Below are 27114 nucleotides of genomic sequence, written 5' to 3' on the forward strand. Positions count from 1 at the left end.
ACATTAGGATAAGCCTTGGGCAAGGGTCCTCAAACTTTTTAAACATGGGGCCAGTTCACTGTCCCTCAGACCGTTGGAGGGCCGGACTATAGTTTTTAAAAAAAACTATGAACAAATTCCTATGCACACAGCGGCGGCAAAAACACCCGGCAGGCTAGATAAATGTTTTCAGCAGGCCGCATGTAGGCCGCAGGCCGTAGTTTGAGGACCCCTGGCCTTGGGGTTTCTAAAATAATAGCAAACACTTGAGGGCAGTGGTTCTCAACCTTCTGGCCCTTTAAATACAGTTCCTCATGTTGTGACCTAACCATAAAGTTATTTTCGTTGCTACTTCATAATTGTAATGTTGCTACTTTTATGAATCATAATATAAATATCTGATATGCAAGATGGTCTTAGGTGACCCCTGTGAAAGGGTTGTTCGACTGCCAAAGGGGTCGCGACCCACAGGTTGAGAACCGCTGCTTTAGGGAGACAAATAAAATCTTACGGTGCCCCTATACTATCAACATGAACTTGCCTATCATATCGAGATCCCTCATCTGCTTTTTAAAAAGCAAGTAATTCTCACAACATACTTCAAAGATATACTGTTCTACATTGAGAGTCACTTTTCCTATCAAGCAGGCACTTTTCCTATCAAAGCAATCTCCATTTCAAGAATTAAACCTGGATTTTAAAAAGAAGTTTGTTTTGGAACAAAAGTCTTTCAATATTAATTCTTTTCAACAATTTCTATCACCTTTTTATATAAAGTTATCAGTATAAATGATGCAAGAGAGTCTTTTCCACTTTTCCCCCCAGAAGGTGCACATATTTCCTATGAGGTTCTTTCCTCCTCAGGCTTTTGCAGTCCTCTCCGGACAGCTGGAGACACTCTGCCACACCACACACTCAGAGCCTCTCCAGACTCCTCCCCTTCGAATCCACACACTCTGGGAGCAGGCGGCTCCAGCAAACCCCAGGATCAGAACCCTAGCCTATCTTTCCAATCACCCTCCACCCTCTCAGTGCCCCCTGATAGAGAGCTGGCATCGACATGTGATTTTCACCAATCCTCATCTCATTTTATCTCATTGAGAAAGGACAAGAAAAGATGCCTTCTCCTTAGAAAACTGGCCCTCGCAACCACTTCTTTCTCAGTACCTTAAGCTAACGGAGCAATGATTTACAGAATATGAAACAAATCATCAGCACATAGAATTTCAACCTTGCAGCAAGTACATATGTGATCATCTCAAGAAAGGGCCTTGCCCAGCCGGTGTGGCTCAGTGGTTGAGCATCGATGTATGAGCCAGGAGGTTACAGTTTGATTCCAGATCAGGGCACATGGCCAGATTGTGGGCTTGATCCCCAATAGGGGGCATGCAAGAGACAGCCAATCAATGATTCTCATCATTGATATTTCTCTCTCTCTCCCTTCCTCTCTGAAATCAATAAAAATATATTCAAAAGGAGAAGAAGGAGAGGAAAGGGGAGGGAGGAGGAGGAGGAGGAGGAGGAGGAGGAGGAGGAGGAGGAGGAGGAGGAGGAGGAGGAGAAGGAGAAGGAGAAGGAGAAGGAGAAGGAGAAGGAGAAGGAGAAGGAGAAGGAGAAGGAGAAGGAGAAGGAGAAGGAGAAGGAGAAGGAGAAGGAGAAGGAGAAGGAGAAGGAGAAGGAGAAGGAGAAGGAGAAGGAGAAGAAGGAGAAGGAGAAGGAGAAGGAGGAGAAGCCTTAAGCAATGCTGGTCCTAAAGCAAAGAGAAGCCAGGACTCTCCTTTGCACAACAGCTGCAATATCCTCCCCACAGGTGCTACATTTAACTAGAAAAGGAGACAGGCATTGAATAATGGAAATGTCACAGCACCACTGCATGTTTGTGCTCAATTCTCTTCAGCAGGTCTTTTTTCATCTTGAGGAAACCTTGCTAAAAGGCACACGATTTAATTCAAGACAGGCAAGAATTAAGAACAAGGAAATCATTGGTTGGTTGGTTGGTTGGTTGGTTGGTTGGTTTGTTTGTTTGTTTGTTTGTTTTGGAGGGAGACAAATATTTTTGTTTATTTGGGAATATAGGAAGTATATCCTTCACTGTCATTTGAGAGGGATATTTTATAAATCACCTCAGACACAAATGTTAAAGCACAAAATTATGCCTTTTAACCCAACTGTTATTTTTTTTTAAAGCAATGCCATAAAAATATAGCCCAAGCTGTTAACAATAGTTATCTCAAGGAAATGAGATTATTTCACTTATTAAAGCCACATATTATTTTAAAAATTGAAACAAACTGAATAATTTAAAATCACCATAGCACATGGGCTAATATCTGCTAAACCTCTAGAACAAAACAAACAAAAAAGGAAGAAAACATGAAACAATTTTCTATGCATTTTCAAATTCGTTCATGTCTATATTTTAACAATAGTGATGAGTAAAACTGAGAACTTCCCAGCATGCCAGTAAAATTTCTGCATGGCAGGACAAAAATAATTGAACTCTTTGTTTCCTGTTAAAATTTTACAAATTTATTTATCCTTCCCATAAAGTCTTAGATTAGGTCCAGAAGGGAGATCTATATTTTATTTTCATTCACAAAAGGGGATATTGCAACCTTAATCACTTCCCTCTATGTTAGGCTTACTCCTTCTTTATCCCCAGAGACTTCCAGCAACTTAATGCAATATGGACTGTTACAAGTTTAGTATAACTGATGCAAAAGGATTTGCTGGTAGTTCTTTATTTAAGCAACAGCTGCAGAAGTGAGCTGTAATTTTTAAGCCCTAGCTTGCTGCTTTATTCTATATTTTTCAATTTAAGAGAAATACCACTTGACAACTGAAGCTGCACAAAGACATTATGGGAAAACTTGAAGTATTTTTTTAACCCATTGCAAGGAGAGGGCAATAAATAAAACCACTGACACTTTCATGAATTTTAATATAGAAAGCTAAAGGTTTCAGAGAAGAAACAGGTTGTTGGTGGTGGTTTTTAAATTTGGAAAGTGAAGTGAGATTTTGCTTAGAGAATTATCACACAGCACACTTGCTCTAGATAGACCATGGAAGTTTAATACAGTTAATTGTGAATTAGCTAATGTGGCAAATCAAATTATGTCAATTCAGGTTTGGAGTGCTTGATTTCTAATGTTTTTGGATAAAATGAGATCAACTCTTGGAGAAGAGCCAGGTATGAAATGTCAATCCACACTTGCAAATTGAGATCTAGTTCTTTAATCTCACAGTCTAACAAGACGACCATGAAATGACTGAGACAGAACCTCTGGGGTTTCACTTTTTACTGCATCTGAAACGAACGCACACTACAAAGGTCTTAGTCTTTCAACTACCTGAGTACAATCAACATTCAGAGAAATCAAAATAGTACAGTCTACGGTACTCAGAGGACTTGATTTTAAGACAATAAAATAACAATTCACACTAGAAAATATTACCAAACCAAATTTCTCAGTTTTTGCACCAGTATCTCTTTTTTTTGAGGCAAGCTCATATTATTAAAGACTAGAGGCCCAGTGCATGAAAATTCATGCACTGGTGGGGGTTCCCTCAACCCAGCCTTACCCCCCCTCACAGTCTGGGAGCCCTCAGGGGATGTCCTATTGATGGCTTAGGCCTGCTCCCCGTGGGGAGACGATCTGGGGCCAGGCTGGCTGGGGGAGGGGCTGTGGGAGGTTGAGGAACCACGGTCGCACCCCGTCCAGCCCCTGTGAAGACTCCAGGACCTCGGGCCGCCCTGCCTCTCCCAGCTCTGGCTCTGCCTCTGTGGAAGGAGGGGCTGTGCAGCGCAGGTGGGACGGGCCCAGGCCCTCAGCACCGCTGCCTCTCCTGCACCACTGGCCCTTGGCCCTTGCAGCTGCTGCAGCTTTGTCCGGAAGGATGTCTGGAAGACATCTGGTCTAATTAGCATATTACCCTTTTATTAGTATAGATATCCCAATCCACTTTTTTGGTTACAGTTTTGGAAAGGTTAGGAACAATTTATCCTTCCTGACCATACATCCTAAGATCAGATTAATCAAGCTAGGCACTTTTGGGATTCAAAGTTATTCCAAACCCTCACCAAGTATGTTGCTGCCTCTAAATATTTTCACAGAGAAAGTGGTCGATCATTATTTGAGTGTGAGTGTATGGAGCATATTGTCAGACATCAGGAATGGATGATAAAACTTTACTATTCTAGATGGGGCCACAAAGGCTCGGTATGGCGTTCTTAAGTCGTCTGTAGAATGAAGAAGCCAAGGACTTGCCCACAGAACCACACCTGGGCACCTTTCCCTCCAGACCCTTCAGACCCTCCCCAGGGATGTTCCATCATATGTAAGCACACACTCAGCCTTGCCTTGTAGTCTTCTCCCTGAACTGACCTATGATGACTCTTTCTGTGCTCAGTCTTTTTTTTTTTTCCTCTTCAACAAACTCTTGAAGGCTCAAGTTTTAATCACATATTTTTCCTTCTGGGAAGTGAATATCAAGTGTGGTGATCATGTGCTCAGATTTTCAGCACTCTCGCATCTCTGTGACCTAGGCTAAGTTGTTTGATAATTCTGTACCTCAGTTCTATCTTTGAAAAGGGGATAATGCTGATCTCAAAGGGAATTAAATATGAAACTTATGTAAAGAACTTATGTAGCACAGTATGAATAAAATATACTATAATTTGGCACATTATAGCTAACATTTACTAACTATTATTAACACCAGTCATGCTTAATACCTACATTGTATAATTACTACTTTCTCATCTATGTCACTCTTTAATTTGTCTCACAGTTAACTCATCCCCTTAGTAGAGAATGTAAGTTCCCCAGGCTGAGAGAGTAGAACATCAGGCAACAATGCCAACTGCAGGTAATCCAAGAAATAACACATCTGACGTTCCTGGGGAAAACAACAGTAAGATTTCGAATGCCACAAACAATGCCCAGCTTCCCCTAAGAAGGGGATTTGTTTTCCTTTTAATGGGCGATGCAATCTATGGGCAATAAAGAATGGGCATGCACCATATTTAATCACATTTAAAAAAAATTAAATTCTAAGACCTTAAGAAGTGGTTTAAAAGTATCAAATGATGAGGAGCAAAATTCAGAGGGCAATTCCAACTCAGACATGGATGAGAATGAAAGCTATTTCCAATTTTCTGACTATAAAATGAAATACACACTAGGATTTTGTTCTCACTCATCCCACATGCACTAGAAACAAATTACAGATTCTGAAAACTTCACATCTATTGCCTAACATTTTAATAGATGTTTTATCCATTGGTAATAAGGAAATGATGACTACACAATTCACAAAGGCTACATTTGAGATTTCACTTTAGACTAGCTGATGCCAAACTTTTAAGCTAAAATAGAAAATTGCACTCCTTGAAACACAGCTAGTTAGCATAAATGCAAGCACGGCACAGCAGGGGTCTGGCATTGTGCCCATTCTAAACTACCTACAACCTACAGGCAAGATGACTGTCTATCTACATAATACTCACTGGCTCATAGGAGACACAAATATCCTGGAACCTAATTTGACTAAGTATATTTATTTTCCAGGCATGAACTAAAATAAATTATCAAACTATGATTAATAGGTAGATCAAAGACTAAATAGAGCCAAGAACTTAAACATACCATATGTCATCCTATATAATAAAAGCATAATATGCAAATCAACCAAATGGCCGAACAGTGGAATGACCATCTGGATGTCCATCCGGAACCACACTATGACACCCACTGGCTCCAGGCCAGCCTAGGCGGGTGAGATGCAATTGGTTGGGGGCCCAACCACCGCCCCATGATCACCCCGCAGAGGGAGGCCCAGCCCACCAGCCAGCGGGGTGATCAATCGGGGGGCTCCACGATCGCCCCAAAGAGGGAGGCCCTGGCCACTGACCAGTGGGCTGCAGCAGGTGGGCAGGGCCTCCCTCTGGGAGGGAAGCCCGGGTCCCGGGTGCCAGAGGGAAGGCAGTGTCGGTAGCCAGGGGAAGGAAGGCCTACTCTTATACAAATGTCGTGCATTGGGCCTCTAGTCTCTAAATATGAACTCTGACTACATGTACCATTAAGGACATGTTGCCTTAAAATTTTAAGAGTTGACAATCATAAGACATCCTAATTTCAGAGATGTTAAAATATAAAAACAATGTGCATCTTCAAATGAATAAAATATACTACCATTCTCCTCCTGTCTGCTAATTCAAATTTCAGGGAACAGATTTTGCAAAACCTTATGAATCTCTTTAAAATGAGACCTGCATCAGAAGTCAAGAGCCCTGAGACCCAGTATTTGCTTGGTCATTAAGTAGAGTGTAATCTCTATAAACTCTGAATTTTCCCCTTGAGCTTAAGACTGTTCATGTGTAAATACTGAAAATGGTGTCCAGAAAGCATGCCCAGCACAGAGCCTGACACTCAGCAGACACTATTCATTTGTTCTCTTTTCCTGACTTTGTCTAGAAGTATGACTACTAGACACTTGATCTTCCTCCCAAATATCTTCTGGGTACCCTAGATGCACTAGAATGCACAAAAATGTACAGAATATCCAGTCAGTATAATAAGAGACAGATCAATAACGGTTCATGTTACTGAGGGTTAGGGTTAAGGTTAGGGTTACGGTTTGGGTTGGGTTAGAACACAGGCTTTACAACCCAGACTATCTGGAGCATGACCTTGTCCTACATGTCGCTGTTGTCTGTGATCTGACACAAGAGAGTCTAATAAAATGACTGGATGTCTACACATTCTGTAACATGTGCAGGTTCAACAGATATCTTAAGTCAGAAAATGACATTTAATCCCTCAATATCGCTCAGGGTTACTAACTTGAGTTCTGAATACAAAGTGAAAAAATAATTCAGACATGGTTTTTCCAAAGTACTTCAGTGCCTGAGCTGTTACAAGCCTACTTTGTGACACCCAAGAGATGTTTGAATTCAACTAACACACTAACACAAATGTAAGTAGAGACAAGCTCCAGGAGAAATATAAGACTTTGGCAAAGTCATCAGCTTGTAAGTAAGAGGCATAGTAGTCTTGAAAATTAGCTATAAAAGATCAATTTTAACGAATCTTATGGATGTGAGTGTTCTGGAACCCAAGCTACAAATGTTGTTATACATTCTTTAAAAAACACACACAAAATCATACAATTGTCATTTGTAAAAACTGGACAGGTATCAATTATCTCATAAGGCTCAAAGAAGCCTCACTGTGTGCAAGTGAAGTCTTCCTCAGAATAAGAAGCCATTTGTGTTTCTGGGTTGATTTGCAGCCCTTTGCGTTTATTTGTATTTATTCCAAACTTGGCTAGACTCTGATGAGCTGCAATAAACAAAAGGAGCAAGCAGGAAGAGGGACATGTGTGCTCCCAAGGGCAGGGTGATCTGGCTGTGGAAATTAAGTCTGGGTCTAGGGACATAGAAAAGCTGTAAGCCCAACAGAAACACTCAAGATCTAGAAAATTTAAAAAGCTTATCACTACAGTTCTATTTTAACTTGTGGGAGTTACCCACTTCTTTCATATTGCTCTAGAGGAGCAGAAAACATACCCCTAAGTTTTTTAAAATATATTTTTATTGATTTCAGAGAGAAGGGAGAGAGATAGAAACATCAATGATGAGAGAGAATCACCCATCAGCTGTCTCCTGCACACCCCGCATGGGGATCAAGCCCGCAACCCAGGCATGTGCCCTTGACGGGAATTAAACCCAGGACCCTCCAGTATGCAGGCCGACACTGTATCCACTGAGCAAAACCAGCTAGGGCATATCCCTGAATTTGAACTAAGAATTTCCGGGCAGCAGTCAACTTTATGTACTCTGTATGAACAACAGGAGCCATAGTTCAATAGCAGGTGCTTTAGGCCAAGTTTATATGGGAAATTATACCTGAAGGGCCAATGTATATACATATATAGAGAGAGACATTATACCAAAAGCCAATGTATTATCCTTCATTTATAAAAATGTTATAATATCACCAAAAGGTTATAAGAAATAGGTTTTTATTTGATAGTAGTAGTGATAGGCCTTCACAGAAACGTCTCCAAAAACTTGCATTTGAGAGACATCACAGATCAATGGACAAAGTCTATAACCAATGCTTCAGAGGCTGCTCTGAATCACATATTACTCTTCTGTGACTTTACTTTCAGTTGGTTGGGAGTTCAAATTGCATTTGATTAGCTATACCCTTGAGAAGAAATTATTAAATGTTTTTTGTCTATTTAAAAAAAGAGATGAGATTTGGCTGGGTGGCTCAGTTGGTTGGAGTGTGTCCCATGCACCGAAGGGTTGATAGTTTGATTCCCAGACGAGGCACACGATCTCTCTTTTCCTCTCTCTCTCTCTTAAATCAATAAAAAAAAAAAATTTTTTTAAAGAGATGAAATTCATTCAATATGGTAGGTATTGTCTACAATTGAGGTTATCTAAGAGATTGAGCTGATTCAAAAAAGAAGGTTTAGGGAAAGGGGCACCGGGAAGACTACTCCAAACAGGACAACAATTCAGATGTTCTAGTATATTTCTTTCTAAAATGATCTGTGACAAAAAATCTATTTCCATAAATACATTATAAGTTATGTAGTCCTCATATTTTTATTTTATCACATATATACCATAGCTTGTTACACCATAATGGTGACAGAAATACCAGATAATTTAAAAATAACTCAAATAATCAAAACTAGATTTTTTTAAATTAGTAGTTTCAATTCCTTTTCAGACTTAAAATGTACCTCTTTAACACTGATAGAGTTATTTGTACTTAAATTTCTTTTCTTCAATTTTCATTTCTGTATAACTTAGCAACCAAAGAGACTGCCAACTCAGATGGGGGGAAAAGAAAAATACAAGACTCTTAGAAAAATCTATTAATTGATAAAATCATTAAAATGGTTATCTACTATATGTATGTGTGTATATATATGTATATATATACACACACACACACACATATATATATATATGCCTAAGCAACCGTCTGACAGCTCAACCATTAGCCCGGTAGCTATGACACACAATGACCACCAGGGGGAAGACGCTCCAACCAGTAGAGGAGGGTGCCCGATTCCTCATGGAATCAGGCATGGGTTAGGTTGCTGCCAGGGCACTGTCCACCCCAAATCTGGTTCACTCGCACCCTGGACCCAGAGAGGAGGTAGGAGGGAGCCCAATTCCTTGTGGAATCTGCTGTGGGTTAGGTTGCTGCTGGGACACTGTTGGCCCCAAATCTACTTCACCCACACCCTGGACCCAGAGAGGTCCCTCGACCTGGCCTGCAGGGATCGGGACAAAACCAGCTCTCCTACATCCCCCAAGGAGTCCTGGATTGCGAGAGGGTGCAGGCCAGGCTGAGGGACCCCACTGGTGCATGGCCTCTAGTAATTATATAAAATAACTGCATATGTAAACTTAGTGAAAACATGCTCTTAGTATCTTAGACTATAACTCTGTGAAGAAGGCAATAATAAAATCAAAGTTGTTAACTCTTAAATTCTATATCCCAGGTAACTGAGTTTAATACTTTACAGGAAGATGTAATATTTGTAATGTTTATAATGGGTAGATAATGCTCAAAAGACCACCTTCATTTGATTTCAGTAAAATTTTCTTGTCTTAGAACAAAGAGTTCTATGAAATATAATCTTCAATGCATTTGAGGAACCCCTAGTTGCTTCTACAAGACACTTTAAAAACAACACAAAAACCAGCATCAGGGAATTCTTTTAAATTAATTACCTATATTGATTGCAGTTTCTTGTTTGTCTCCTGTCAGCACCCATATTTTAATTCCTGCCTTCAGCAGATTTGCTATGGTTTCTGGAACACCTGCTTGAAGGCGATCTTCTATGGCTGTGGCTCCAAGTAACAGTAAATTCTAGATTGAAAAATATCTTCAATTAAAGATCGGTACATACTTAAGAGCAGCATTTATGGCAAAACTCTGACAAAAGAAAGGCAGTCAAAATGTGTGAGACAATGATCATGTTTCCTCTACATTAAATCTTTGTTTGCAGATAGTTAATGATATCTAGATGTGTGGCATTTCCAAGCTATTGCCAATGTCTGAACCTCTCCATACACATAGGCATCCAGTAGTCATTTATTTCTTTGTACACCGGCATTTTAGAACAGAAGTCACCTAGCAGAACAGGTGGGCAAGTTATCCTGAGGATATTAATAGTATATGAGCCCTCCCTTATAACTCTGAAAATGACTCAAGTATTATCTATATATATAAAAGCCTAAGCAACCGTTACGACAGAACAACTAGAATAACCAGAATGACCAGTCAACCAGTCCCTATGACGTGCACTGACCACCAGGGGGGAGATGCTCAACACAGGAGCTGCCCCCTGGTGGTCAGTGCACTCCCACAGCCAACCTCCTGTGGCCGGCCAACCGCCCGCGGTCCCTCTCCCCAGCTGGCCAACCTCCCGCAGTCCCTCCCCCCGTCCCTTCCCCAGCCGGCAGGCACCAATGGGTGGCAGTGCAGCAGTGACAGAAGGAGGAGGAGGGAAGGCAGGGAACCACTTGGTGGCAGGGTGCCAATGACAGCAGCGGTGTCTGGTGTCTGTTCCTTCTGCGCCCGGCGACCATAGCCTCCTCTCCCAACCTCGCCGGGACCTTCGGGGCTGAGATAGGGAACCGAGGGTGGATGGAGGCAGACACAGCCCCTTTCCTAGTGATTAAGGTAACCTACTTAATCACTTTTTTCTGACTCCAAAAGTAAAGCAGGGCAAATTGAATTCAGTTTTAATCCCACCCAAAATCCAATAAAATGACAAACAAGTGAATATAAAACTTAAAAACTGAGTATAAAAAAGCAAAGTGGAAATAAACAACAAACACACACACAGGGATGAAAAAAGCAATCAAGTGATGACTTCAGAGTTATAAGAAACTGAAAAATGGATGGACCAATGGTTGCTGATATGAAACAGAAAAAGTTGAAATAAAGCTCCCAGATTTGAGGTGAAAGAAAAACAAAAACAATCAAACAAATGAAAACCTACAGGCCAAAATGGGGTCACTATCACTAAGCCATGCCACTAAACCAAAACTTAATAACTAACCTAATTGCATTTTCAGCCGGTCCCTGCAATGAAATTTTAAACCAATCAGATTGGAATTTCTTGAGAAATACTAGTGAGGTAACCTGCATAATAAACCCCCTACCAATCCCTTCCCAACAAAAGACAACCCAGCCTAAAAATAATCCTTTCTTTTCTTTTACTAATAACTCCCCTGACACACCCTCAGAGTCTATAAAAACCTTCAGAGCGCCCTTCTAATTGCTAGATGGGATGCTACCAATTGCTTAGTAAAGCAATAAGATCTTCAAATTTACTCAGTTGAATTTTGTTCTTTAACAGGGAATCCAATGTGTAGGAAGCTACCTAAGGTCTTGGGATAAAATGAAGAAGACAACAACAACAAAATCAAAGTAGGCAACTTGGACTAGCAATGGCAAAACTTTAAATTATTAGAATATATAGGTGCGAGAATTCTTAGTATGTACAGTGTCCTACCAGCCTATGAATTCTCATTGCTCATGTAACTCAATAGGATGAGATCATCTTGTTAAGCCTAATCTTAGGCAGACCCAGAAAATCATTGATGCTGTGTTGACCTGAAACTTCTTAAGAAATCACTAATGCTTAGCTGAGGGTGGCTACACCTCAAACAGTCCATAAAAACTAAGTGTTTCTTAAAACAAGGTAAGAAATGGTTAAAAGCTAGTGGTTGAGATACCAGAAAAGAGAACATCACTCTATAGCTAAAAGATTCCTGCTCCAAGACTTGTTCAACAGGTGGGTAAGCCCCTCATCAGGCAGCAAGGACTTTATCATGTGCAGTTACCTTCTCAATGATCTCATAACACTCCTCCAGCCGCTGAGCTCTGTCTTTCAATATAGTGCTGGCTTCTTGATAGACTTTCAGCCACTCCTCATAATCACGCTCAGAGAGGTCAGCATATGCCAAACAGAGAGTCCGCAAGCCTGCAAAACAGCCACAGCGTATCCTGATGGTGCCACTACTGGTGGGGGCAAGCAGGGTACCTTCCCTCCTAGCCAACCTCATGTGGCTGCATTTCATACCAGCATGCTCAAAAACTTCTAAAATACCAGCTGCTTTTTAGGTCACTAATTCAACTTTCACACATCTAAAAAAGGGAATTTAAAAACAACTCTACTGTATTTCAACATAAACCACCTTTTCTATAGATTTGCAAGTACGTGAGAAGCTGTGAAGGTAAATTCCCACAGTAGAGAAGTACGGGAGTTATGCAGGATCCATCTTTATATGTGCAGTAGCAGGTATCAGCAATTAGAGGAGGCAGGAGGTACATTTCAAGACAGCAATAAAAACGCAATGTGCTACCATGTGAAAGATCCAGACTTTCAAGCAGCCGTGTGTGTGTGTGTGTGTGTGTGTGTGTGCGTTTGTCTGTTCTGTGTGTGTGTGTCTGTGCATGCAGCCATAGGAGCACACGAAGGAAAAGCAGCAGTCAGTACTTCAGCAAGGCTCCAGCTTTCATCACATTCCCTTGCAGGAAACCCTGACATCAGTGCTGTTTAAAGCCTTTCAGAGAACTCTTTTCCTGTTCCTCTGTGGGTCCAATGAATTATTTCCTGTAGTCATTAGCTTCTTCTGTACCCCTCACACAGGGTAAGCCAGTGTAATAAGGACCACAAGAGAGGGACAGGAAAATAACATGAGTTTTCCAAGAAAGGGAACAATAACTACAAGCTGATTGTACAGACTGATTTGGCCTGCCTTTTCCCTCTGCACTGCTGGTTGGAGTCAGCAGAGACATATGTAGATAACTGAATATGGAACTTGCCACACATCTTGTCACTGCCGAGGGCACAGAATGTGGAAGATGTGCACAGGGGTTAGCGTTAGAAACTTATACTCCTATGAAGCCAGCCACGTCCAACCATAACATGCCTATTCAGAACATGACTGCTTACCCAGGCACGTTATAGACCTTTGAAAGTATGACTTCAATGGTTAAAAATAGCGTTTCCAAATTTCACTTACCTTCTGTGGCAAAATATTCCAGATGGCATAATGTTTCATCCATGTATTTTGAATCTTTCGAAAGTCTATTAAAAATTACATTGTCCTATAAAATAAGGAAATGGTGTGACTGGCAAACCATAAATAAACCTTTGGTTAGCATTCTGAACACAGCTTTGTTTCAATGGTGTTTATTTTATTCTCGTGAGAATATTGAGTGGGCGAGTAGAAATACTGTTCTTAGCTGGATTCAGCCATGAGCTTTGGAAAACAAATTGAGTATGGATGTGTCCAAATAAAAACAGCCATGGGGATGTAAAGTACTGCACAGGGAGTATAGTCAATAATACTGAATGACTATGCATGGCGCCAGGTGGGTACTTGAGTGATCTGGGGATCACTTCGCAAATTATAGAACTCTCTAACCACTATGCTTACACCAGAAACCAAAATAAATAAAACTGAGTGTCAGCTGTAATTGAAAACTAAAATTAAAAATATAATAATAGAAGTTTAAAAAAAACATGTTGGGGAAGACCATTGGTGTCAGCAGAACCAACCAAGACACAATGGTGCTACATTCCCCCAAATTTGCACAATTCACACCAAAGTTTATAATACCTTTGTACAGAAGTGAGAAGGGTAAAGGCATGTCCTAAATTGCTCAAGTACTCTTGCTTCCTGACGCTCAGAAGCTGCTAACCAGGGAGGGCACCTCGCATGGGGCATGGAACCCCTTTCAGCTGAGAAACACATCACCCTCTAACAATTTCCATGACTAACGAGCAGGGCTGAAGGACTGGACAACACAGATGATCCATCTAATATGCTATAAACTGTACAGTCTTAGGACACAATTCTATTTTAAAGAAATCTAATTTGGTTTGGGGAGACAGGTTGAAGAAAATTAAATCCTATAAAAATAAAAACTGCACTGTAGCTTTTCCATATTTACACTGTTTAGTTACAGCCTTCCTCTGTGCCACCCACATTGCTCCCTCTGTACTTGCTGTGGTACTTAGAACACAATGGCAAATAAACAAACAAATAAAACACTTAAAAAAACTATCATGTGCGAACATAATTTTGATTTCAGTTATTACTATAAACAGAATTCTTTAATGAGTCCAGATAAAATGCCTTTAGAATTCCCATGCATTACTCATTACTCATAAAAGCTCTAGCTAAGTGTAATGAAATAAGAAAATGCTTCTTTCCACAGTTGACAAAGATTAGTAAGATTTTCAACTTCATATTCTTGAAACAGGCTCATAAAATGAGCTTAATAATTCTTTCCTTCTACACATAGGACCAAATAAGATATAGTTTTGCAAGTCAGGCTCATATATAGTAACATCTTTCCTTAAGGATAATACATTTAGATTTGATTACTGGGAGGCAGTCAAAACAAAAAGCCTGACCTAGGAAACTGACCAAAAGGGGCAGTAAAAATATGGCCACATAACCCTCTGTGATGAATAAAAAAATAAATCACAAAAATTGAGAATAGCTGTTTTAAGTATATATATATATATATATATATATATATATATATATTCACAAACATATACAATCTTCATATATATAATCATACAGGGTGGGGCAAAAGTAGGTTTACAGTTGTTCATATGGAAAGACATGTAGGTCGTGATTACAATAGCTTTATTAACTGGGTTTCCCACACTCACAACTATAAACCTGCTTTTGCCCACCCTGCAAATTACTTTATCTTCCCAAAGTTACTACACAATGGTGGTAAACTAGAATCAGAATTCATACTCCTGGGATTTTCCATGGCACAGCAAGTTACTGTTTCTGAAACCAGCTGTTGACTATAAGGTAGCTTATAGTCATCCTTGCCACCCTGGCTTGAACCACCATTATCGTCAGTGGGCTTCTACTACGAAGTCAACCTGATGGCCCACCTGAAAGAACCTTTCACCTTTAGGCAAAGGACCAGAATGATGAGGACAGCATTTGGGAAAAGCCCCAGGTTAACAGCAGGGCTGCCAAGAACGCCCGGCTCTGCAGGACTAGCCAGTACTTACAGCCCCTTTACAATAGAGCCGGAGTTGTCCTGAAGGAGTTCGAGCAATCACAGACATTCTCTTTCTGTCACTGTAGATATAAAAAAAGGAAAAGAAAGTTCTCATTGGTCTGTTTTATAGGACCTATGTCCTATGATTAAACACCAAACAAGTCAAAAGGTGGTCTGGCAAGGCCTCAAATGACCAAGCTCCATTTTTCCCTACCTTTTTCCTCAAAGTCAGATTCTAATTGTATACCTCCTATTCTTTTTATTTACATATAACGGACATAAACCTATTCCTTTCCCTGTCATAAAAACTCACTAGTGTAGCTTTTTATAGTCAAAGACACAGAAACAGAGAATTTGAGCATCTACTATGGACATCTAATTCACTTCTGACAATGCTCTGTAAAACTATTTTTCCTTATTTTGCAGTTCAAAAATATTAAGTAACCTGCCCAGTAAGAGCAAAATGGAAAACCTTCACTATAAATCCACCTCACTCAGAAGTTCCTCATTGTATCTTTTAACAGGAGTAGAAAGAAATTACTAATTCATAGAACACCCCTAACTGAGCACTAAGGTATACTCTATCACTCCTTTCCCCACTCCAACGTGGACACTTCCTTATTCATCTTTCATCGTAACCCAACCTCACTCAGGAAGCCTCAATGGCTCCCCATTGCCTATGGTTCCTCTTCTTGCTGATCTCCAACGAACTCTGCAGCCTCCCCTGATCTCCCACTTAACCCTCTCACACACCAGGCTCCCAGCTCACCAGAAGCCTTACTGTTCTCCTTCTTTAGCCCCTCAGTTACATGCCTTTGCAGACAACATATCATCCTCCTGAAACACATCCCAACTACAGTGGGCCCTTGATCCCCCACCTCTTTGGCCTTTGAATAGGTGATTTCCAATGGACTGTAAGCTCCTAAGACTAGGGGACATTATCTCTCCAGCTTTGTGTAAATCCCTGCATCCTAACCCATAGCACACTCTCTAAGCTGGATTTGAATTCTCTCTGAGCTACCTGGTAGCCAGGTACTCTAAGCAAGATTATTCACCCAGAATTTCAGTTTCTGTATAAAGCAAGGTTGCCACCAATTACTTCAAAGAAGTGACTAAGTGGCATCCAGAAAAAGATGAGTCAACTAAATGATTTTTTATTCCCTCTTATTCTCCGATATTTTTTAATACATTCTCGTATCTCCATCCATATTCACCTATTTTAATCTAACTCCCTTTCCTCCTCCTCATCCCTCCAATAACTGCTGCCCCCAGTTAATGCAGCCACATAACAGCACAGTTTCCAAGACATCAACAAGAGATGGGACACAAAACATCTGGAAAGATATTTACATCTGGAGAGATGTTTAGTATGCCCCTCACCTCCACACATAGACCTGTCCCCGACCCCCTACGTGAACTATTACTATTATCAACCACCTTTCTCTCCCATTGAGTACTCAATCCTAAGGACTCAAGTTTGCAGTCCTAAAACTAAAGACTAGGGCTGGGAAGCATTTCCTAAAAGAGGGTAAAAAATTGATCTTTTTCAAATAGCTTATAAAGCAGACAGAGTAAACAATTTATGAATCAGTTAATAAAGGTTGTTGAAAAATCCTCCTAATTTCAATAGTAGGAAAAGATGCTTTGGAAGTAACAAGAGAAACTTGCTCTAGTATGGACAGTTCAGTGTTAAGGAGGAAGGGAAAACAAAACATTAAGATACTTTTATAACAAACTGTGAATGTTCTAGCCCGTGGTCGGCAAACTGCAGCTCACGAGCCACATGTGGCTCTTTGGCCCCTTGAGTGTGGCTCTTCCTAAGCCTTAGGAGTACCCTAATTAAGTTAATAACAATGTACCTACCTATATAGTTTAAATTTAAAAAATTTGGCTCTCAAAAGAAATTTTAATCGTTGTACTGTTGATATTTGGCTCTGTTAACTAATGAGTTTGCCGACCACTGATCTAGGCAAACAAGCAATCCGACAAGTATTCCCAGATCAAAATTAAATAAACTACAATGGGAAGACTAAGTCCAAATACGGAGAGCTGCCCTGCTCAGACCAAGTTTGTAGTAGGATAAATTCATCTTATCTACTCTTCTTGGTCAGTTTCCCAGATCCTGTAAGGGAGTACTCAGATGGACCTGGGAAAACCAATGGAAATAATTCCCTCATCACATACTCCAAACTATGCAGGCATGTATATGGATCCTGATGCGAGAACACCAGGTTCTGGAAATCCAAAGACAAAGGAGGATATGGAAGCATAACATTTCATTTGGAAAAAAGAAAATTTACCTACTTTGCTTTCTCTAATGAGTCACAAATTCCAGAAAGAAGAGGGTTTATGGAGATATATTTACTATATTTAATACTTAAGTGCTACATTAATCATACCATCATGCAAACGCACTGATGAAGTTATTACACACACACTCACATGTATATGTATATGTATGTGTATGTGTATATGTATATGTATATGTATATGTACATGTATTTTATTTCAAATGCATGAAAGAGAAACATACCTAGAAAATTCCAGGACATTAAGGATTCCAAATGTCTGTTCCTGTCCCATCTAAAGAAAGAAAAACGGGCTCTTAACTGAGATGCAGTATATTTAAATTTCCCCAGTCATAAACCTCTCCACATATACCTCTCCCCCTCCTCTCTCTACTCCTCCCTCTCCCTCTCATTCTCTCTCATTCTTCTATCCCCCTGCAAAAGCTTTTTCAACAGTACTGGTTTCCTGCAAGTTAGTCTGGTGGGGTCATAGCTCCCCCTTCTGGTAAAAGCTTCTAATTTTTCTTTAGTTAATTTGGCTGCATAGCTCCTTTCAAGACATGAAAATAAAAAGACAACTTTCAGGCCAGTTACACTTCTGAATGTAGAATTTAAGACATTTTATAGAACTATGTGCATACACTATAACATCCCCAGGGCAACTCCCTATAATACCACACATCAATTTTATTCAGCAAAATAAATGACTATTCACACTGAGATCCATAAAGACCATAAGTAGCCTCATGTCAGTTCTGGTTAGGTTTATCTGACAAATGCCTATGTCCTAAATTTAGGAAAAATTTTTATAATTCCAATTTTCTTAGAATTTAGATTTAAAAATAAGGAAATATAAATCATCATCAGATTTTAGGACAATTAATCAAATATCCTTTTCTTTAGGTTCTTCAAACTTGGAACCTCAATGCTCTCAATTTTTCCTCAGAATATTCCAGATTATGTATGTGCCATTTTCAAGCTTTTTGATCAAATTTTGTCTCTATGAAATATATCACAGTGAAAAGAATGTAGGCTTTGGAGTTCAACAGATATGAGTTTTGAGTTCAGTTTCTCCACTAAGTGTGTGACTTTCTTATAAACAGTGATGGTACCTGTCCCCTAGATTGGAGAGAAAAAAATGAAGTAACATGCAAATTACCAAGTGCATGATTGACACACGGTAGCATTGAATAATCATTATTTCCCCATCCACAACTCCCCACCCCTTCTCTTTGTATCCTAAAATATAACTAACCATCTGCTTAAACCAGCCTTCATCAGCTTTCACTCCCCTCTTTCTGCAACCACAAGTTCCCTTTCTCCTCAGCCTGCCCCAACTTTGTTAAATCCCCGTGCCCACTGCTAGCCTCCTTGGCACTAGAACCATGATGGCCAGGAGCCCTCTTTGTACTGCTGTTATATCAACCACTCCTGTGGGCAGCCCAAAGACTTGGATATTAAGATGATCAGTATGGTCATGTCATGTAAATAGCTGCTAACCAACTTGAGAATTTGTGGTTTGATAATACCCCAGTATTGATGGTTGAATAGCATTTTAAAAGTTTCTATCTATATATCTATCATCTATCTATCTATCTATCTATCTAATCTATCTAATCTATCTATATAAAAGGCTAATATGCTAAGTGTCCTTCCCTCCTTCCAGGTAATGATGTCAAGTAGCAACACCCGGCTTCCTCTCCCTAGAGAGGACTAGCCTCCTTGAAGTTTCTTCAGCCCAGGAACACCACTTGCTTTATAGCCAGGTGGAAACACTTTATACTGTAACCAAATGTCTGTGAAGCATTTTCCCATACTTCATCTCATTTGATCCTCACAGAAGTCCTAGAGTAGGTAGATAGGAGACTCGGTGGAATCCTATTCTCTTTTCATTAACCAGAAAATGGAGGTTTAGAAAGCTTAGATAGATACTTGACCTGACTGAAAAGAAGTAAGAAATGGTGGACCTTGAAAATGACTTCAGGTTTTCTCACTGCACAGAATATAGTCAAACACGGCTGGAGCCCTAGACGGTTTGGCTCAGTGGATAGAGCATTGGCCTGCGGACTGAAGGGTCCCAGGTTTGACGCCAGCCAAGGACACATGCCTGGGTTGCGTCTTGATCCCCAGTAGGAGCCATGCAGGAGGCAGCCAATCAATAATTCTCTCTCATCATTGATGTTTCTCCCTCTCCCTTCATCTCTGAAATCAATAAAGAAATACAGTGGGGCCTTGACTTAACGAGTGTCCCGACTAACGAGTTTTTTGAGATACCAGCTGTCTCTCAGCCGATTTTTTGCATTGAGTTGATAGAGTAATTTGAGTTAACGAGCTCCTTAACAAGCTCGGTCTCGAAACGAATTAAACTCGTAAGTCAAGGCCCCACTGTACATATTTAAAAGAACACTGCTGATCGATGCTTCTCTGTCTCTGGATCTGTTTTTGTCAAACCTCAGAGGGAAGGTAGGGGAGGGTGGGTGTAAGGGGGAGAGATCAACCAAAGGACTTATATGCAAGCATATAGGCCTAACCAATGGACACAGACAACAGGGGTTGAGGGTATGAGTGGGGGGAAATGGAGTGTAACGTGGGGATAAGGACACATATGTAATAACTTAATCAATAAAAAATTTAAAAACAAACCCTGCTGCAGTTAAATATTTTAGCCTTTGTTTCCCCTGCGTGATCTATAATAATAATCTGCTTTGTGTTGATATTTACTGCTGTGTTGCTGACAATTACCTGAAAGAGAAGTTTGGGTGCTTCACTGGGCTGGGAAAAGTTTAGCTAAATCAGAAAGCAGGTCTAATTAAGCAAGTTTATTCTATATTTATAAAAGGCTAAGTTAACTCCTGCATGCGCAATACATATAAAGCTCTTGCTGGCACCAATTGCACACGTATGTTTCCATCTGTCATTGCTGATTGTGAATTTGGTTGACACTTCTATTATAGAAAAAGGGTGAATAGCGATATTAAAATATTTCTTCTAATTAATTTCCTTTCAATGTGCATGAATTCGTGCACCGGGCCACTGGTGTATATATATCCTATCTAATAAAAGAGAAACATGGTAATTAGCGTACAACTGCTACCCTTCCCATTGGCTAATCAGGGAGATATGCAAATTAACTGCCAGCCAAGATGGCGGCAGGCAGCCGGGCAGCTGGAAGCGAACATGAGGCTTGCTTGCTTCAGTGACGGAGGACTCCAACGTTCCCCGCCTGCCTTGCCGGCCTCTGAGCTTGCAGTTTGAAACAAATATAGAAGCTAAACAAAACCCCAGAAACCTGCTTTCAGCCGGCCCAGATCTCAGAGCTGGAGTTATACACTGTTTCGATTATAGAACCCAAACAAACCAGATACCTGCTTTCAGCAGCAGAGGCCTCAGAGCTGGAGCCAGAGCTAAAGCTGGCCCAGAATTAAAAAAAAGAAAAGAAAAAAAGGAGCAGTTGGGAGCTTCAGTCACCAGCCAGCCTGAAAACAGCCCTCAGCCCCTCACCCAGACTGGCCAGGCACCCCAGTGGGGACCCCCACCCTGATCCAGGACACCCTTCACGGCAAACCAGCCAGCCCCACCCATGCACCAGGCCTCTATCCTATATAGTAAAAGGGTAATATGCCTCCCAGCACCGGGATCAGTGGAGCCGAGAGGCCTCCCGGCACTGGGATCAGCGTGACAGGGGGCAGCACCCAAACCCCCTGATCGCCCTGCGGCTCTGTGTGTAACAGGGGGCGGGACCACAACCTCCCTATCCGCACTGCTCTGTTCGTGACAGGGGAAGGCGCCCCAACCTCCTGATCAGCCGTGTTCTGTGCCTGATACGGGGAGCTCCCCAACCCCTGATCGCCCTGCAGCTCTGTGTGTGACAGGCTGCGGCGCCCCAACCCCCTGATCGGCCCTGCTCTGTGTGTGACAGGGTGTGGTGCCCAAACCCCGCTCCCCCCCCCACCGGTGGTGCTCTGTGTGTGACAGGGTAGAGCCATAACCTCCCCATCGGCCCTGCCCTGAGTGTGACAGAGGCGGCGCCCTAACCCCCTGATCTGCCCTGCTCTGTATGTGACAGGGGGCGGTGCCCCAACTCCCCTATGGGCCCTACTCTGTGAGTGACAGGGGGAGCTCCTCAACCCCCTGATGGGCCCTGCTCTGTGCGTGACGGGGGGAGCTCCCCAAACCCCTGATTGACCCTGCTCTGTGCGTGACAGGGTACGAGCCCCAACCCCCCTGATGGGCCCTGCTCTGTGCATGACAGGGGGCGGTGCCCCAACCCCCCCATCGGCCCTACCCTGAGCGTGACTGAGGGTGGCAACGCAACCGCCCAATCCGCCCTGCTCTGTTCATGACAGGGGGTGGCGCCCCAACTCCCCAATCAGCCCTGCTCTGAGCCCGACCAGGGGCTGCACCTAGGGTTTGGGCCTGCCCTCTGCCACCCGGGAGCAGGCCTAAGCCAGCAGGTTGTTATCTCCCGAGGGGTCCCAGACTGCGAGAGGGCACAGGCCGGGCTGAGGGACCCCCCATTCTCCCCCGAGTGCACAAATTTTTGTGCACCAGGCCTCTAGTATATATATAAAAGCCTAAGTGACCAAACAACCGACAGTCAACCGGTTGCTATGATGCACACTGACCACCAGGGGGCAGACACTCAATGCAGGAGCTTCCTCCTGGTGGTCAGTGTACTCCCATAGCAGGAGCGCTGCTCAGCTGACCGACAGGCGCCAGACACAGGGCTCAGGGATGGCCACCGCAGCCCAGAGACCGCAGTGGAGCAGCAGCAAGCCTACCAAGTGGCAGCAGTGGCAGCAGGCACATTGGGGCCAGGATGAGCCGGAGCAGCAGGTGGCGTTGGACTGCCAGGTTCAGCCTGATCCCCACAAGCCACGCCGAGGGACCCTACTATCAGTAGTCTTTTTTTACTTCCAGAAATATGGCCTTAATCGTTTAATAAAATGACCAAGGAGTGTCGCTCCACTTTTCATCATCAGCTGACACGATGATGACATCAATTGGCTCTCTAGTGCCCCCATATTTGTCCAGCATTGTGACAGGGCAGAAGCATCCACTCTCTCCTTGTCTCTCCCACTGTGCCCAGCTCATCCACATAGCCTCCTAATCCCACTGTTACAATGCAGGTAAACATCCATACAACTGAATGTCCCATATGAAGGTCTAAATAAAAGTCTCCTCAAAATGAAGGGGAAGAAGACTACATTTATAAAAAACTCCTATGAAAAAATTTCACTTTTAATGATTTCAAACTATCCTAAGCAAAATTCCCTTTGTTGTATGAAATAAAGTAAAAATAAATATAAGCTGATCTCTGTAGTCCATAAGAAAATAAACTGAAAATGTCAAGAAATGGGCACTTGTGTACATTATAATATTTTATAGGTTTTGAATATAAGAAAAAATGGACTACTGCTAAGTCAGGAACAATATCAAGTTATTATATAAGTTAGAAGTGAATTTCAAATGCATTGAAGTGGACTAGGGATTTACGGATGAATAAACCCAAAAACTGTAACAATCAATGACTCACCCCCAAATTGAGGGGTGGAGAAAGACAGAGGAGAGAGGAGGCAGTGGCTCTCTCCAGGCCCTCATCAACCCAGACTGGAGTAACAGGCAGCCCCACCACCTGGCCACCATGACAAACACCAGTGCCTCAACAGTCCTAACCTTCAACTTCCCATTTCCCATTCTCAAGGACCCCTATGTGATCTTATTCTTGATTTAAATTTGTTCCTACTACCAAATTTTCCCCTCAGTCTTCTTGAGAGGGAAAGTAAGAAAATATAAATAAAATTAATCAGCCCCTGGGCTGAAGGGAAAATAAAAATTCCTGTATATAAAAAAAAAGCCTCAGTGCCAATTCCTTTCTCTCCCAGCCAAGGAGACTGAAGCAATAGAGCAAGAGCCTCACTGTGCAAGAACAGCTGGGCACCAAGGCCACAGGAATGGCCTTTAGGAGCTGCTCTCAAAGTAAGTGGGCCCTGCAGCAGTTTCCCAACTATTACTCTAAGTGCTTTACTACAAATAATTCCACATCTGTGTATTGACTTGTCAAGAAGCATCAGTAAGAGAGAAAAATTACTGCAAATGCAAAAACAATATTAATGAGCTAATAAAATTACATATCATCCTCGGTTTTTCTACAGGCTTACTTTCTCACAGAAAAAAAAATAGACATTTAGCTACCATATTTACAATAGACATGCTATTTCAAATATACAGTCTTCAAAAGAGGAGGTGATCTACAAGGTAGAGAGGTGCCCAGGCATGTCACTTACGGCTTCTATGATGACTGAGTACGGTGTCCTGCCTGTGAACACGAAGCCCAGTTTCTTAGCTCCTTTCACCAAAGCAGCTTCATCTATCAATCAAGAGTTGATGAAACATTGACTAAGCGCTGGTAATGCCAGAATTCTGCTTAGTAAGTACTATTTTTCAAATTAGCAAAACCCACACCAGTTAAAGAAGCCCGGCCTCATATGCAGCTCTGTCTAATTTAATGACTTCAGCTAGGAAATGCAAGATGGCCTGGGACCTCCTCTTGCCGTCAAAGTGTTATTACAGTCAGTAGAACCCAGCACCAGTTTTCTATAGTTTTAACATTTACAGCCTTAGCCCATAATCTGTGTGAGGCCAGAGGCAAATAGGGGGTCTTTGTGGGGTGGGATACACCATCACATCTCCCACAAGTAATGCAAACACCCAAGGCTCCAGAGAAGGGGACAGCAGGGCACATCGGCCAAGAGGTCTCACCTGGGGAGGAGGCCTGGTAGATGATGTTGTCTCCATCCTTTTCGGGAACAACAGTGTGGCACACGGCCAGAAGGGTGAGGAACTCCTGTATGCAAGGAGCTGTGGGCTACAAACAGAAGAGCAAGTTAATCCTTCTGTTACAACCCCAATGACACACATCAGAGTTAGATTCAAGTCATCTGCTGCCTAAAACCCCGGGATGGCTTCCTGCTCCCTTTAAACAGAGGTTGAGATCCGTAGTGTGGACTCCAGGTCCCCCGTGATCTGGCACCTGCTCGCCATCGAGGGCCGTCTCCTGCCATTCGCCCTCCTGTGCTCTCTACCAGCCACTTGTGTCTGCAGTTCTCCCAACAATGCTCATCCTTCCTACTGTTCCATCACTGCCCCTTACAGGCAGGCAGTCAATTCTTCTATTTACTCATCCTCTGGGATTCATTTTATCAGTCAGTATATCTGAGAAGGTTGTTGTCACCCTTCTTTTGGAACATCGTTCTTGAAGTGCTAGCCCTTGCGGTCAGGTGAGAACAAAGAGGGGAGTCCATCCTAGGACTCCCCGAGCACCCTGCCACCCCCATGCTTCCTCCCACTTCTGTAAGAGCCAGGAGGGTGAGCAGGTGAATGTATGCTCAGGCCGAGCAAACAGAGGCACTCAAATCAATGTCAGATCCCCGTACCGAGAACTGACTCAGCAGCCACTGAGTCCCTGGTCCTTCCATACCATCGAACTGACGCTTGTTCTACATCAAGTTTGCTCTCTTACTTCATAATCTCAGTGTTTCCCTGGCGTATTATATTTTTTAAAAAAACAAAACCAGAATTGTCATGGATATGTATTAAATACATTTCTTTATCCTCCCCAACCCCCACACAAAATCCTGACTTTTTTCATTGGGATTAGCCAGGGGTGGGCAAACTTTTTGACTCGAGGACCACAATGGGTTCTTAAACTGGACCGGAGGGCCAGAACAAAAGCATGGATGGAGTGTTTGTGTGAACTAATATAAATTCAAAGTAAACATCATTACATAAAAGGGTACGGTCTTTTTTTTTTTTTTAGTTTTATTCATTTCAAACGGGCCGTAGTTCGCCCACGGCTGGATTAGACTGTATTTATAATTAGTGGAGAAATGACATCTTAATACTGTCCACCTATCTAAGAATATTGTATGTGTTTCTATTTATTAAAGACTTCTAAAGCTCCTAAATATGGGTGCTGATATTTTATTCATTAATTTGTTAGTATTATCGATTAATTTTTATTCATTCAAAATATCTGCAAGCCCACTATATATGTGAGGCACTACATTATTGCTTTTTATATTATTAATGTAATCTTATTTCCATTATGTTTTACAAGAGTTTACTGTTCACATGTAAATAAAAACATGTAATTTTATATATTAAGTCAATATCCAATTGTAACTAAACTCCTACTCACTCTCCAAGGTGCAGTTGACTCTCCTAGATTTTTAGGGCAGATGATATCATCCCTATTCCTTTCCAATATATAGACTTGTTTAGTTCCCACCTGTCTGCACTTTCAGAATGATGTTCAAAGACAGGGGTGACACCAGGTTTCCTTATCCTGAGGTTATTTTAAAATGACTATCTTCAATGTTTCACTCCTAAATAGGCAGTTGACTATAAATTTGAGATAGATTTGTATTTTCACATTCAGAAAACAATTTTGTGTTTGCTATTTTTTATGGAGTTTTCTTTTCTTTCCTTGTTTTTGTTTTTTATTTAGTCACAAATGGATAGTGATTAACATTTTTAGTTTCTCCTCTGACCTGCAAATGTGATTGAAGAACAACTGCATGGAAACAGTCACACAGCAGTCACACAGCTACTTCTTACCTGCCTTCAGGGAAAGGAAATGCTCATTAAATTATAGTTCAATGAAATTTTATAATTAGAGGATTTACAAATTCCCCAAGGCCTACACTGCAAAAGTACCTAGGAAATTTTATCCGAAAGCACATTAATTTCAGAATTTCACTTCCAGACAACCTTTTGCATCAGAGAACTATCTAGTCCTACATGGATATTTTTGATTTAAAGATCAAAAATATCCCCAAGACAAAATCAATCTATCTTTGGTTCCCTATTGAAACTGACATTCTGTAACAAATCAGGGAAGGAAGACAAACTTAACTGAAGCCTATGGATACGATGTTTGTAATATAGACAAGTGCTCCATGTTTGAAAGTAAACTTTTTTCACTCACTTCTAAGAAGAAAAATACTTTATAATGTTAAAGAACTGAATGTTTATTAGAGTGTGTGTGTGTGTGTGTGTATCATTTTACAAGTTAAACAAAATTGTGAATTGTGGGAAAATAGACATATATTTAACATTTTAGCCATCTCTAAGTGTACAATTCAGTGGCATTAAATACATTCACAATGCTGTGTATCCATCACCACTATTTATAGCTAAAACTTTTTCATCTTCTCAACAAACACTGTAACAATCAAACAATAACTCCCATTTCCCCTAACCCTTAACCCCTTGTAACCTCTCTTCTGCTCTGTCTCTATTCTACGTACCTCATAATTGTAATTATACAATATTTGTAATTCACTTAACATTTTAATCTGCACCAAATGCTTTATATATCTAGAAATGAATATATTCAATTTATTTAATATAAAACATAGCAGAAAACTATACATGTCTAAAATTATCTTACACTTCAATTTGCAGCTATAAAGTATATAAATGATATATATACTAGTATACAAATAATTTATTCTTGAAGACTCAAGCTCAGAAGTCCTAGGCATAATATAGTTATGTGTTCTTCCTTCGTAAATCTTTGGAAAATTATCCCACAAATAGAAAGTCACTGGTTAATGATATAATTAGGGGACCACATGAATTGTTCCTAGAGTTGACTCTCTAAGAGGCAAATTCCATTTTGGTTATCAGTCCACACAAGACTTGAAAGGACCCAGAAAATAAAAAATGATGACCCAGAAAAAACAGAAATTCTG

At 41.3% G+C, this 27114-nt stretch overlaps 1 protein-coding gene across 1 annotated transcript in view; it reads right to left on the reverse strand.

Annotated features, from left to right (window-relative positions):
* ATP8A2 (ATPase phospholipid transporting 8A2) overlaps positions 1 to 27114 on the reverse strand; it is a gene marked incomplete at its 5' end in the record, with an annotated part of 501820 nt that overhangs the window by 437684 nt on the left and 37022 nt on the right. Inside the window, 7 exons of the mRNA XM_081083630.1 lie at positions 9743 to 9881; positions 11867 to 12006; positions 13052 to 13136; positions 15079 to 15148; positions 17602 to 17651; positions 23644 to 23726; positions 24119 to 24224. Of these exons, the coding sequence (XP_080939756.1) occupies positions 9743 to 9881; positions 11867 to 12006; positions 13052 to 13136; positions 15079 to 15148; positions 17602 to 17651; positions 23644 to 23726; positions 24119 to 24224 (673 nt within the window). The remainder of the gene's footprint in view (positions 1 to 9742; positions 9882 to 11866; positions 12007 to 13051; positions 13137 to 15078; positions 15149 to 17601; positions 17652 to 23643; positions 23727 to 24118; positions 24225 to 27114) is intronic.

The sequence above is a fragment of the Myotis nattereri genome, assembly GCF_964212035.1.
Source record: "Myotis nattereri genome assembly, chromosome: 2".
NCBI lineage: Eukaryota > Metazoa > Chordata > Mammalia > Chiroptera > Vespertilionidae > Myotis > Myotis nattereri.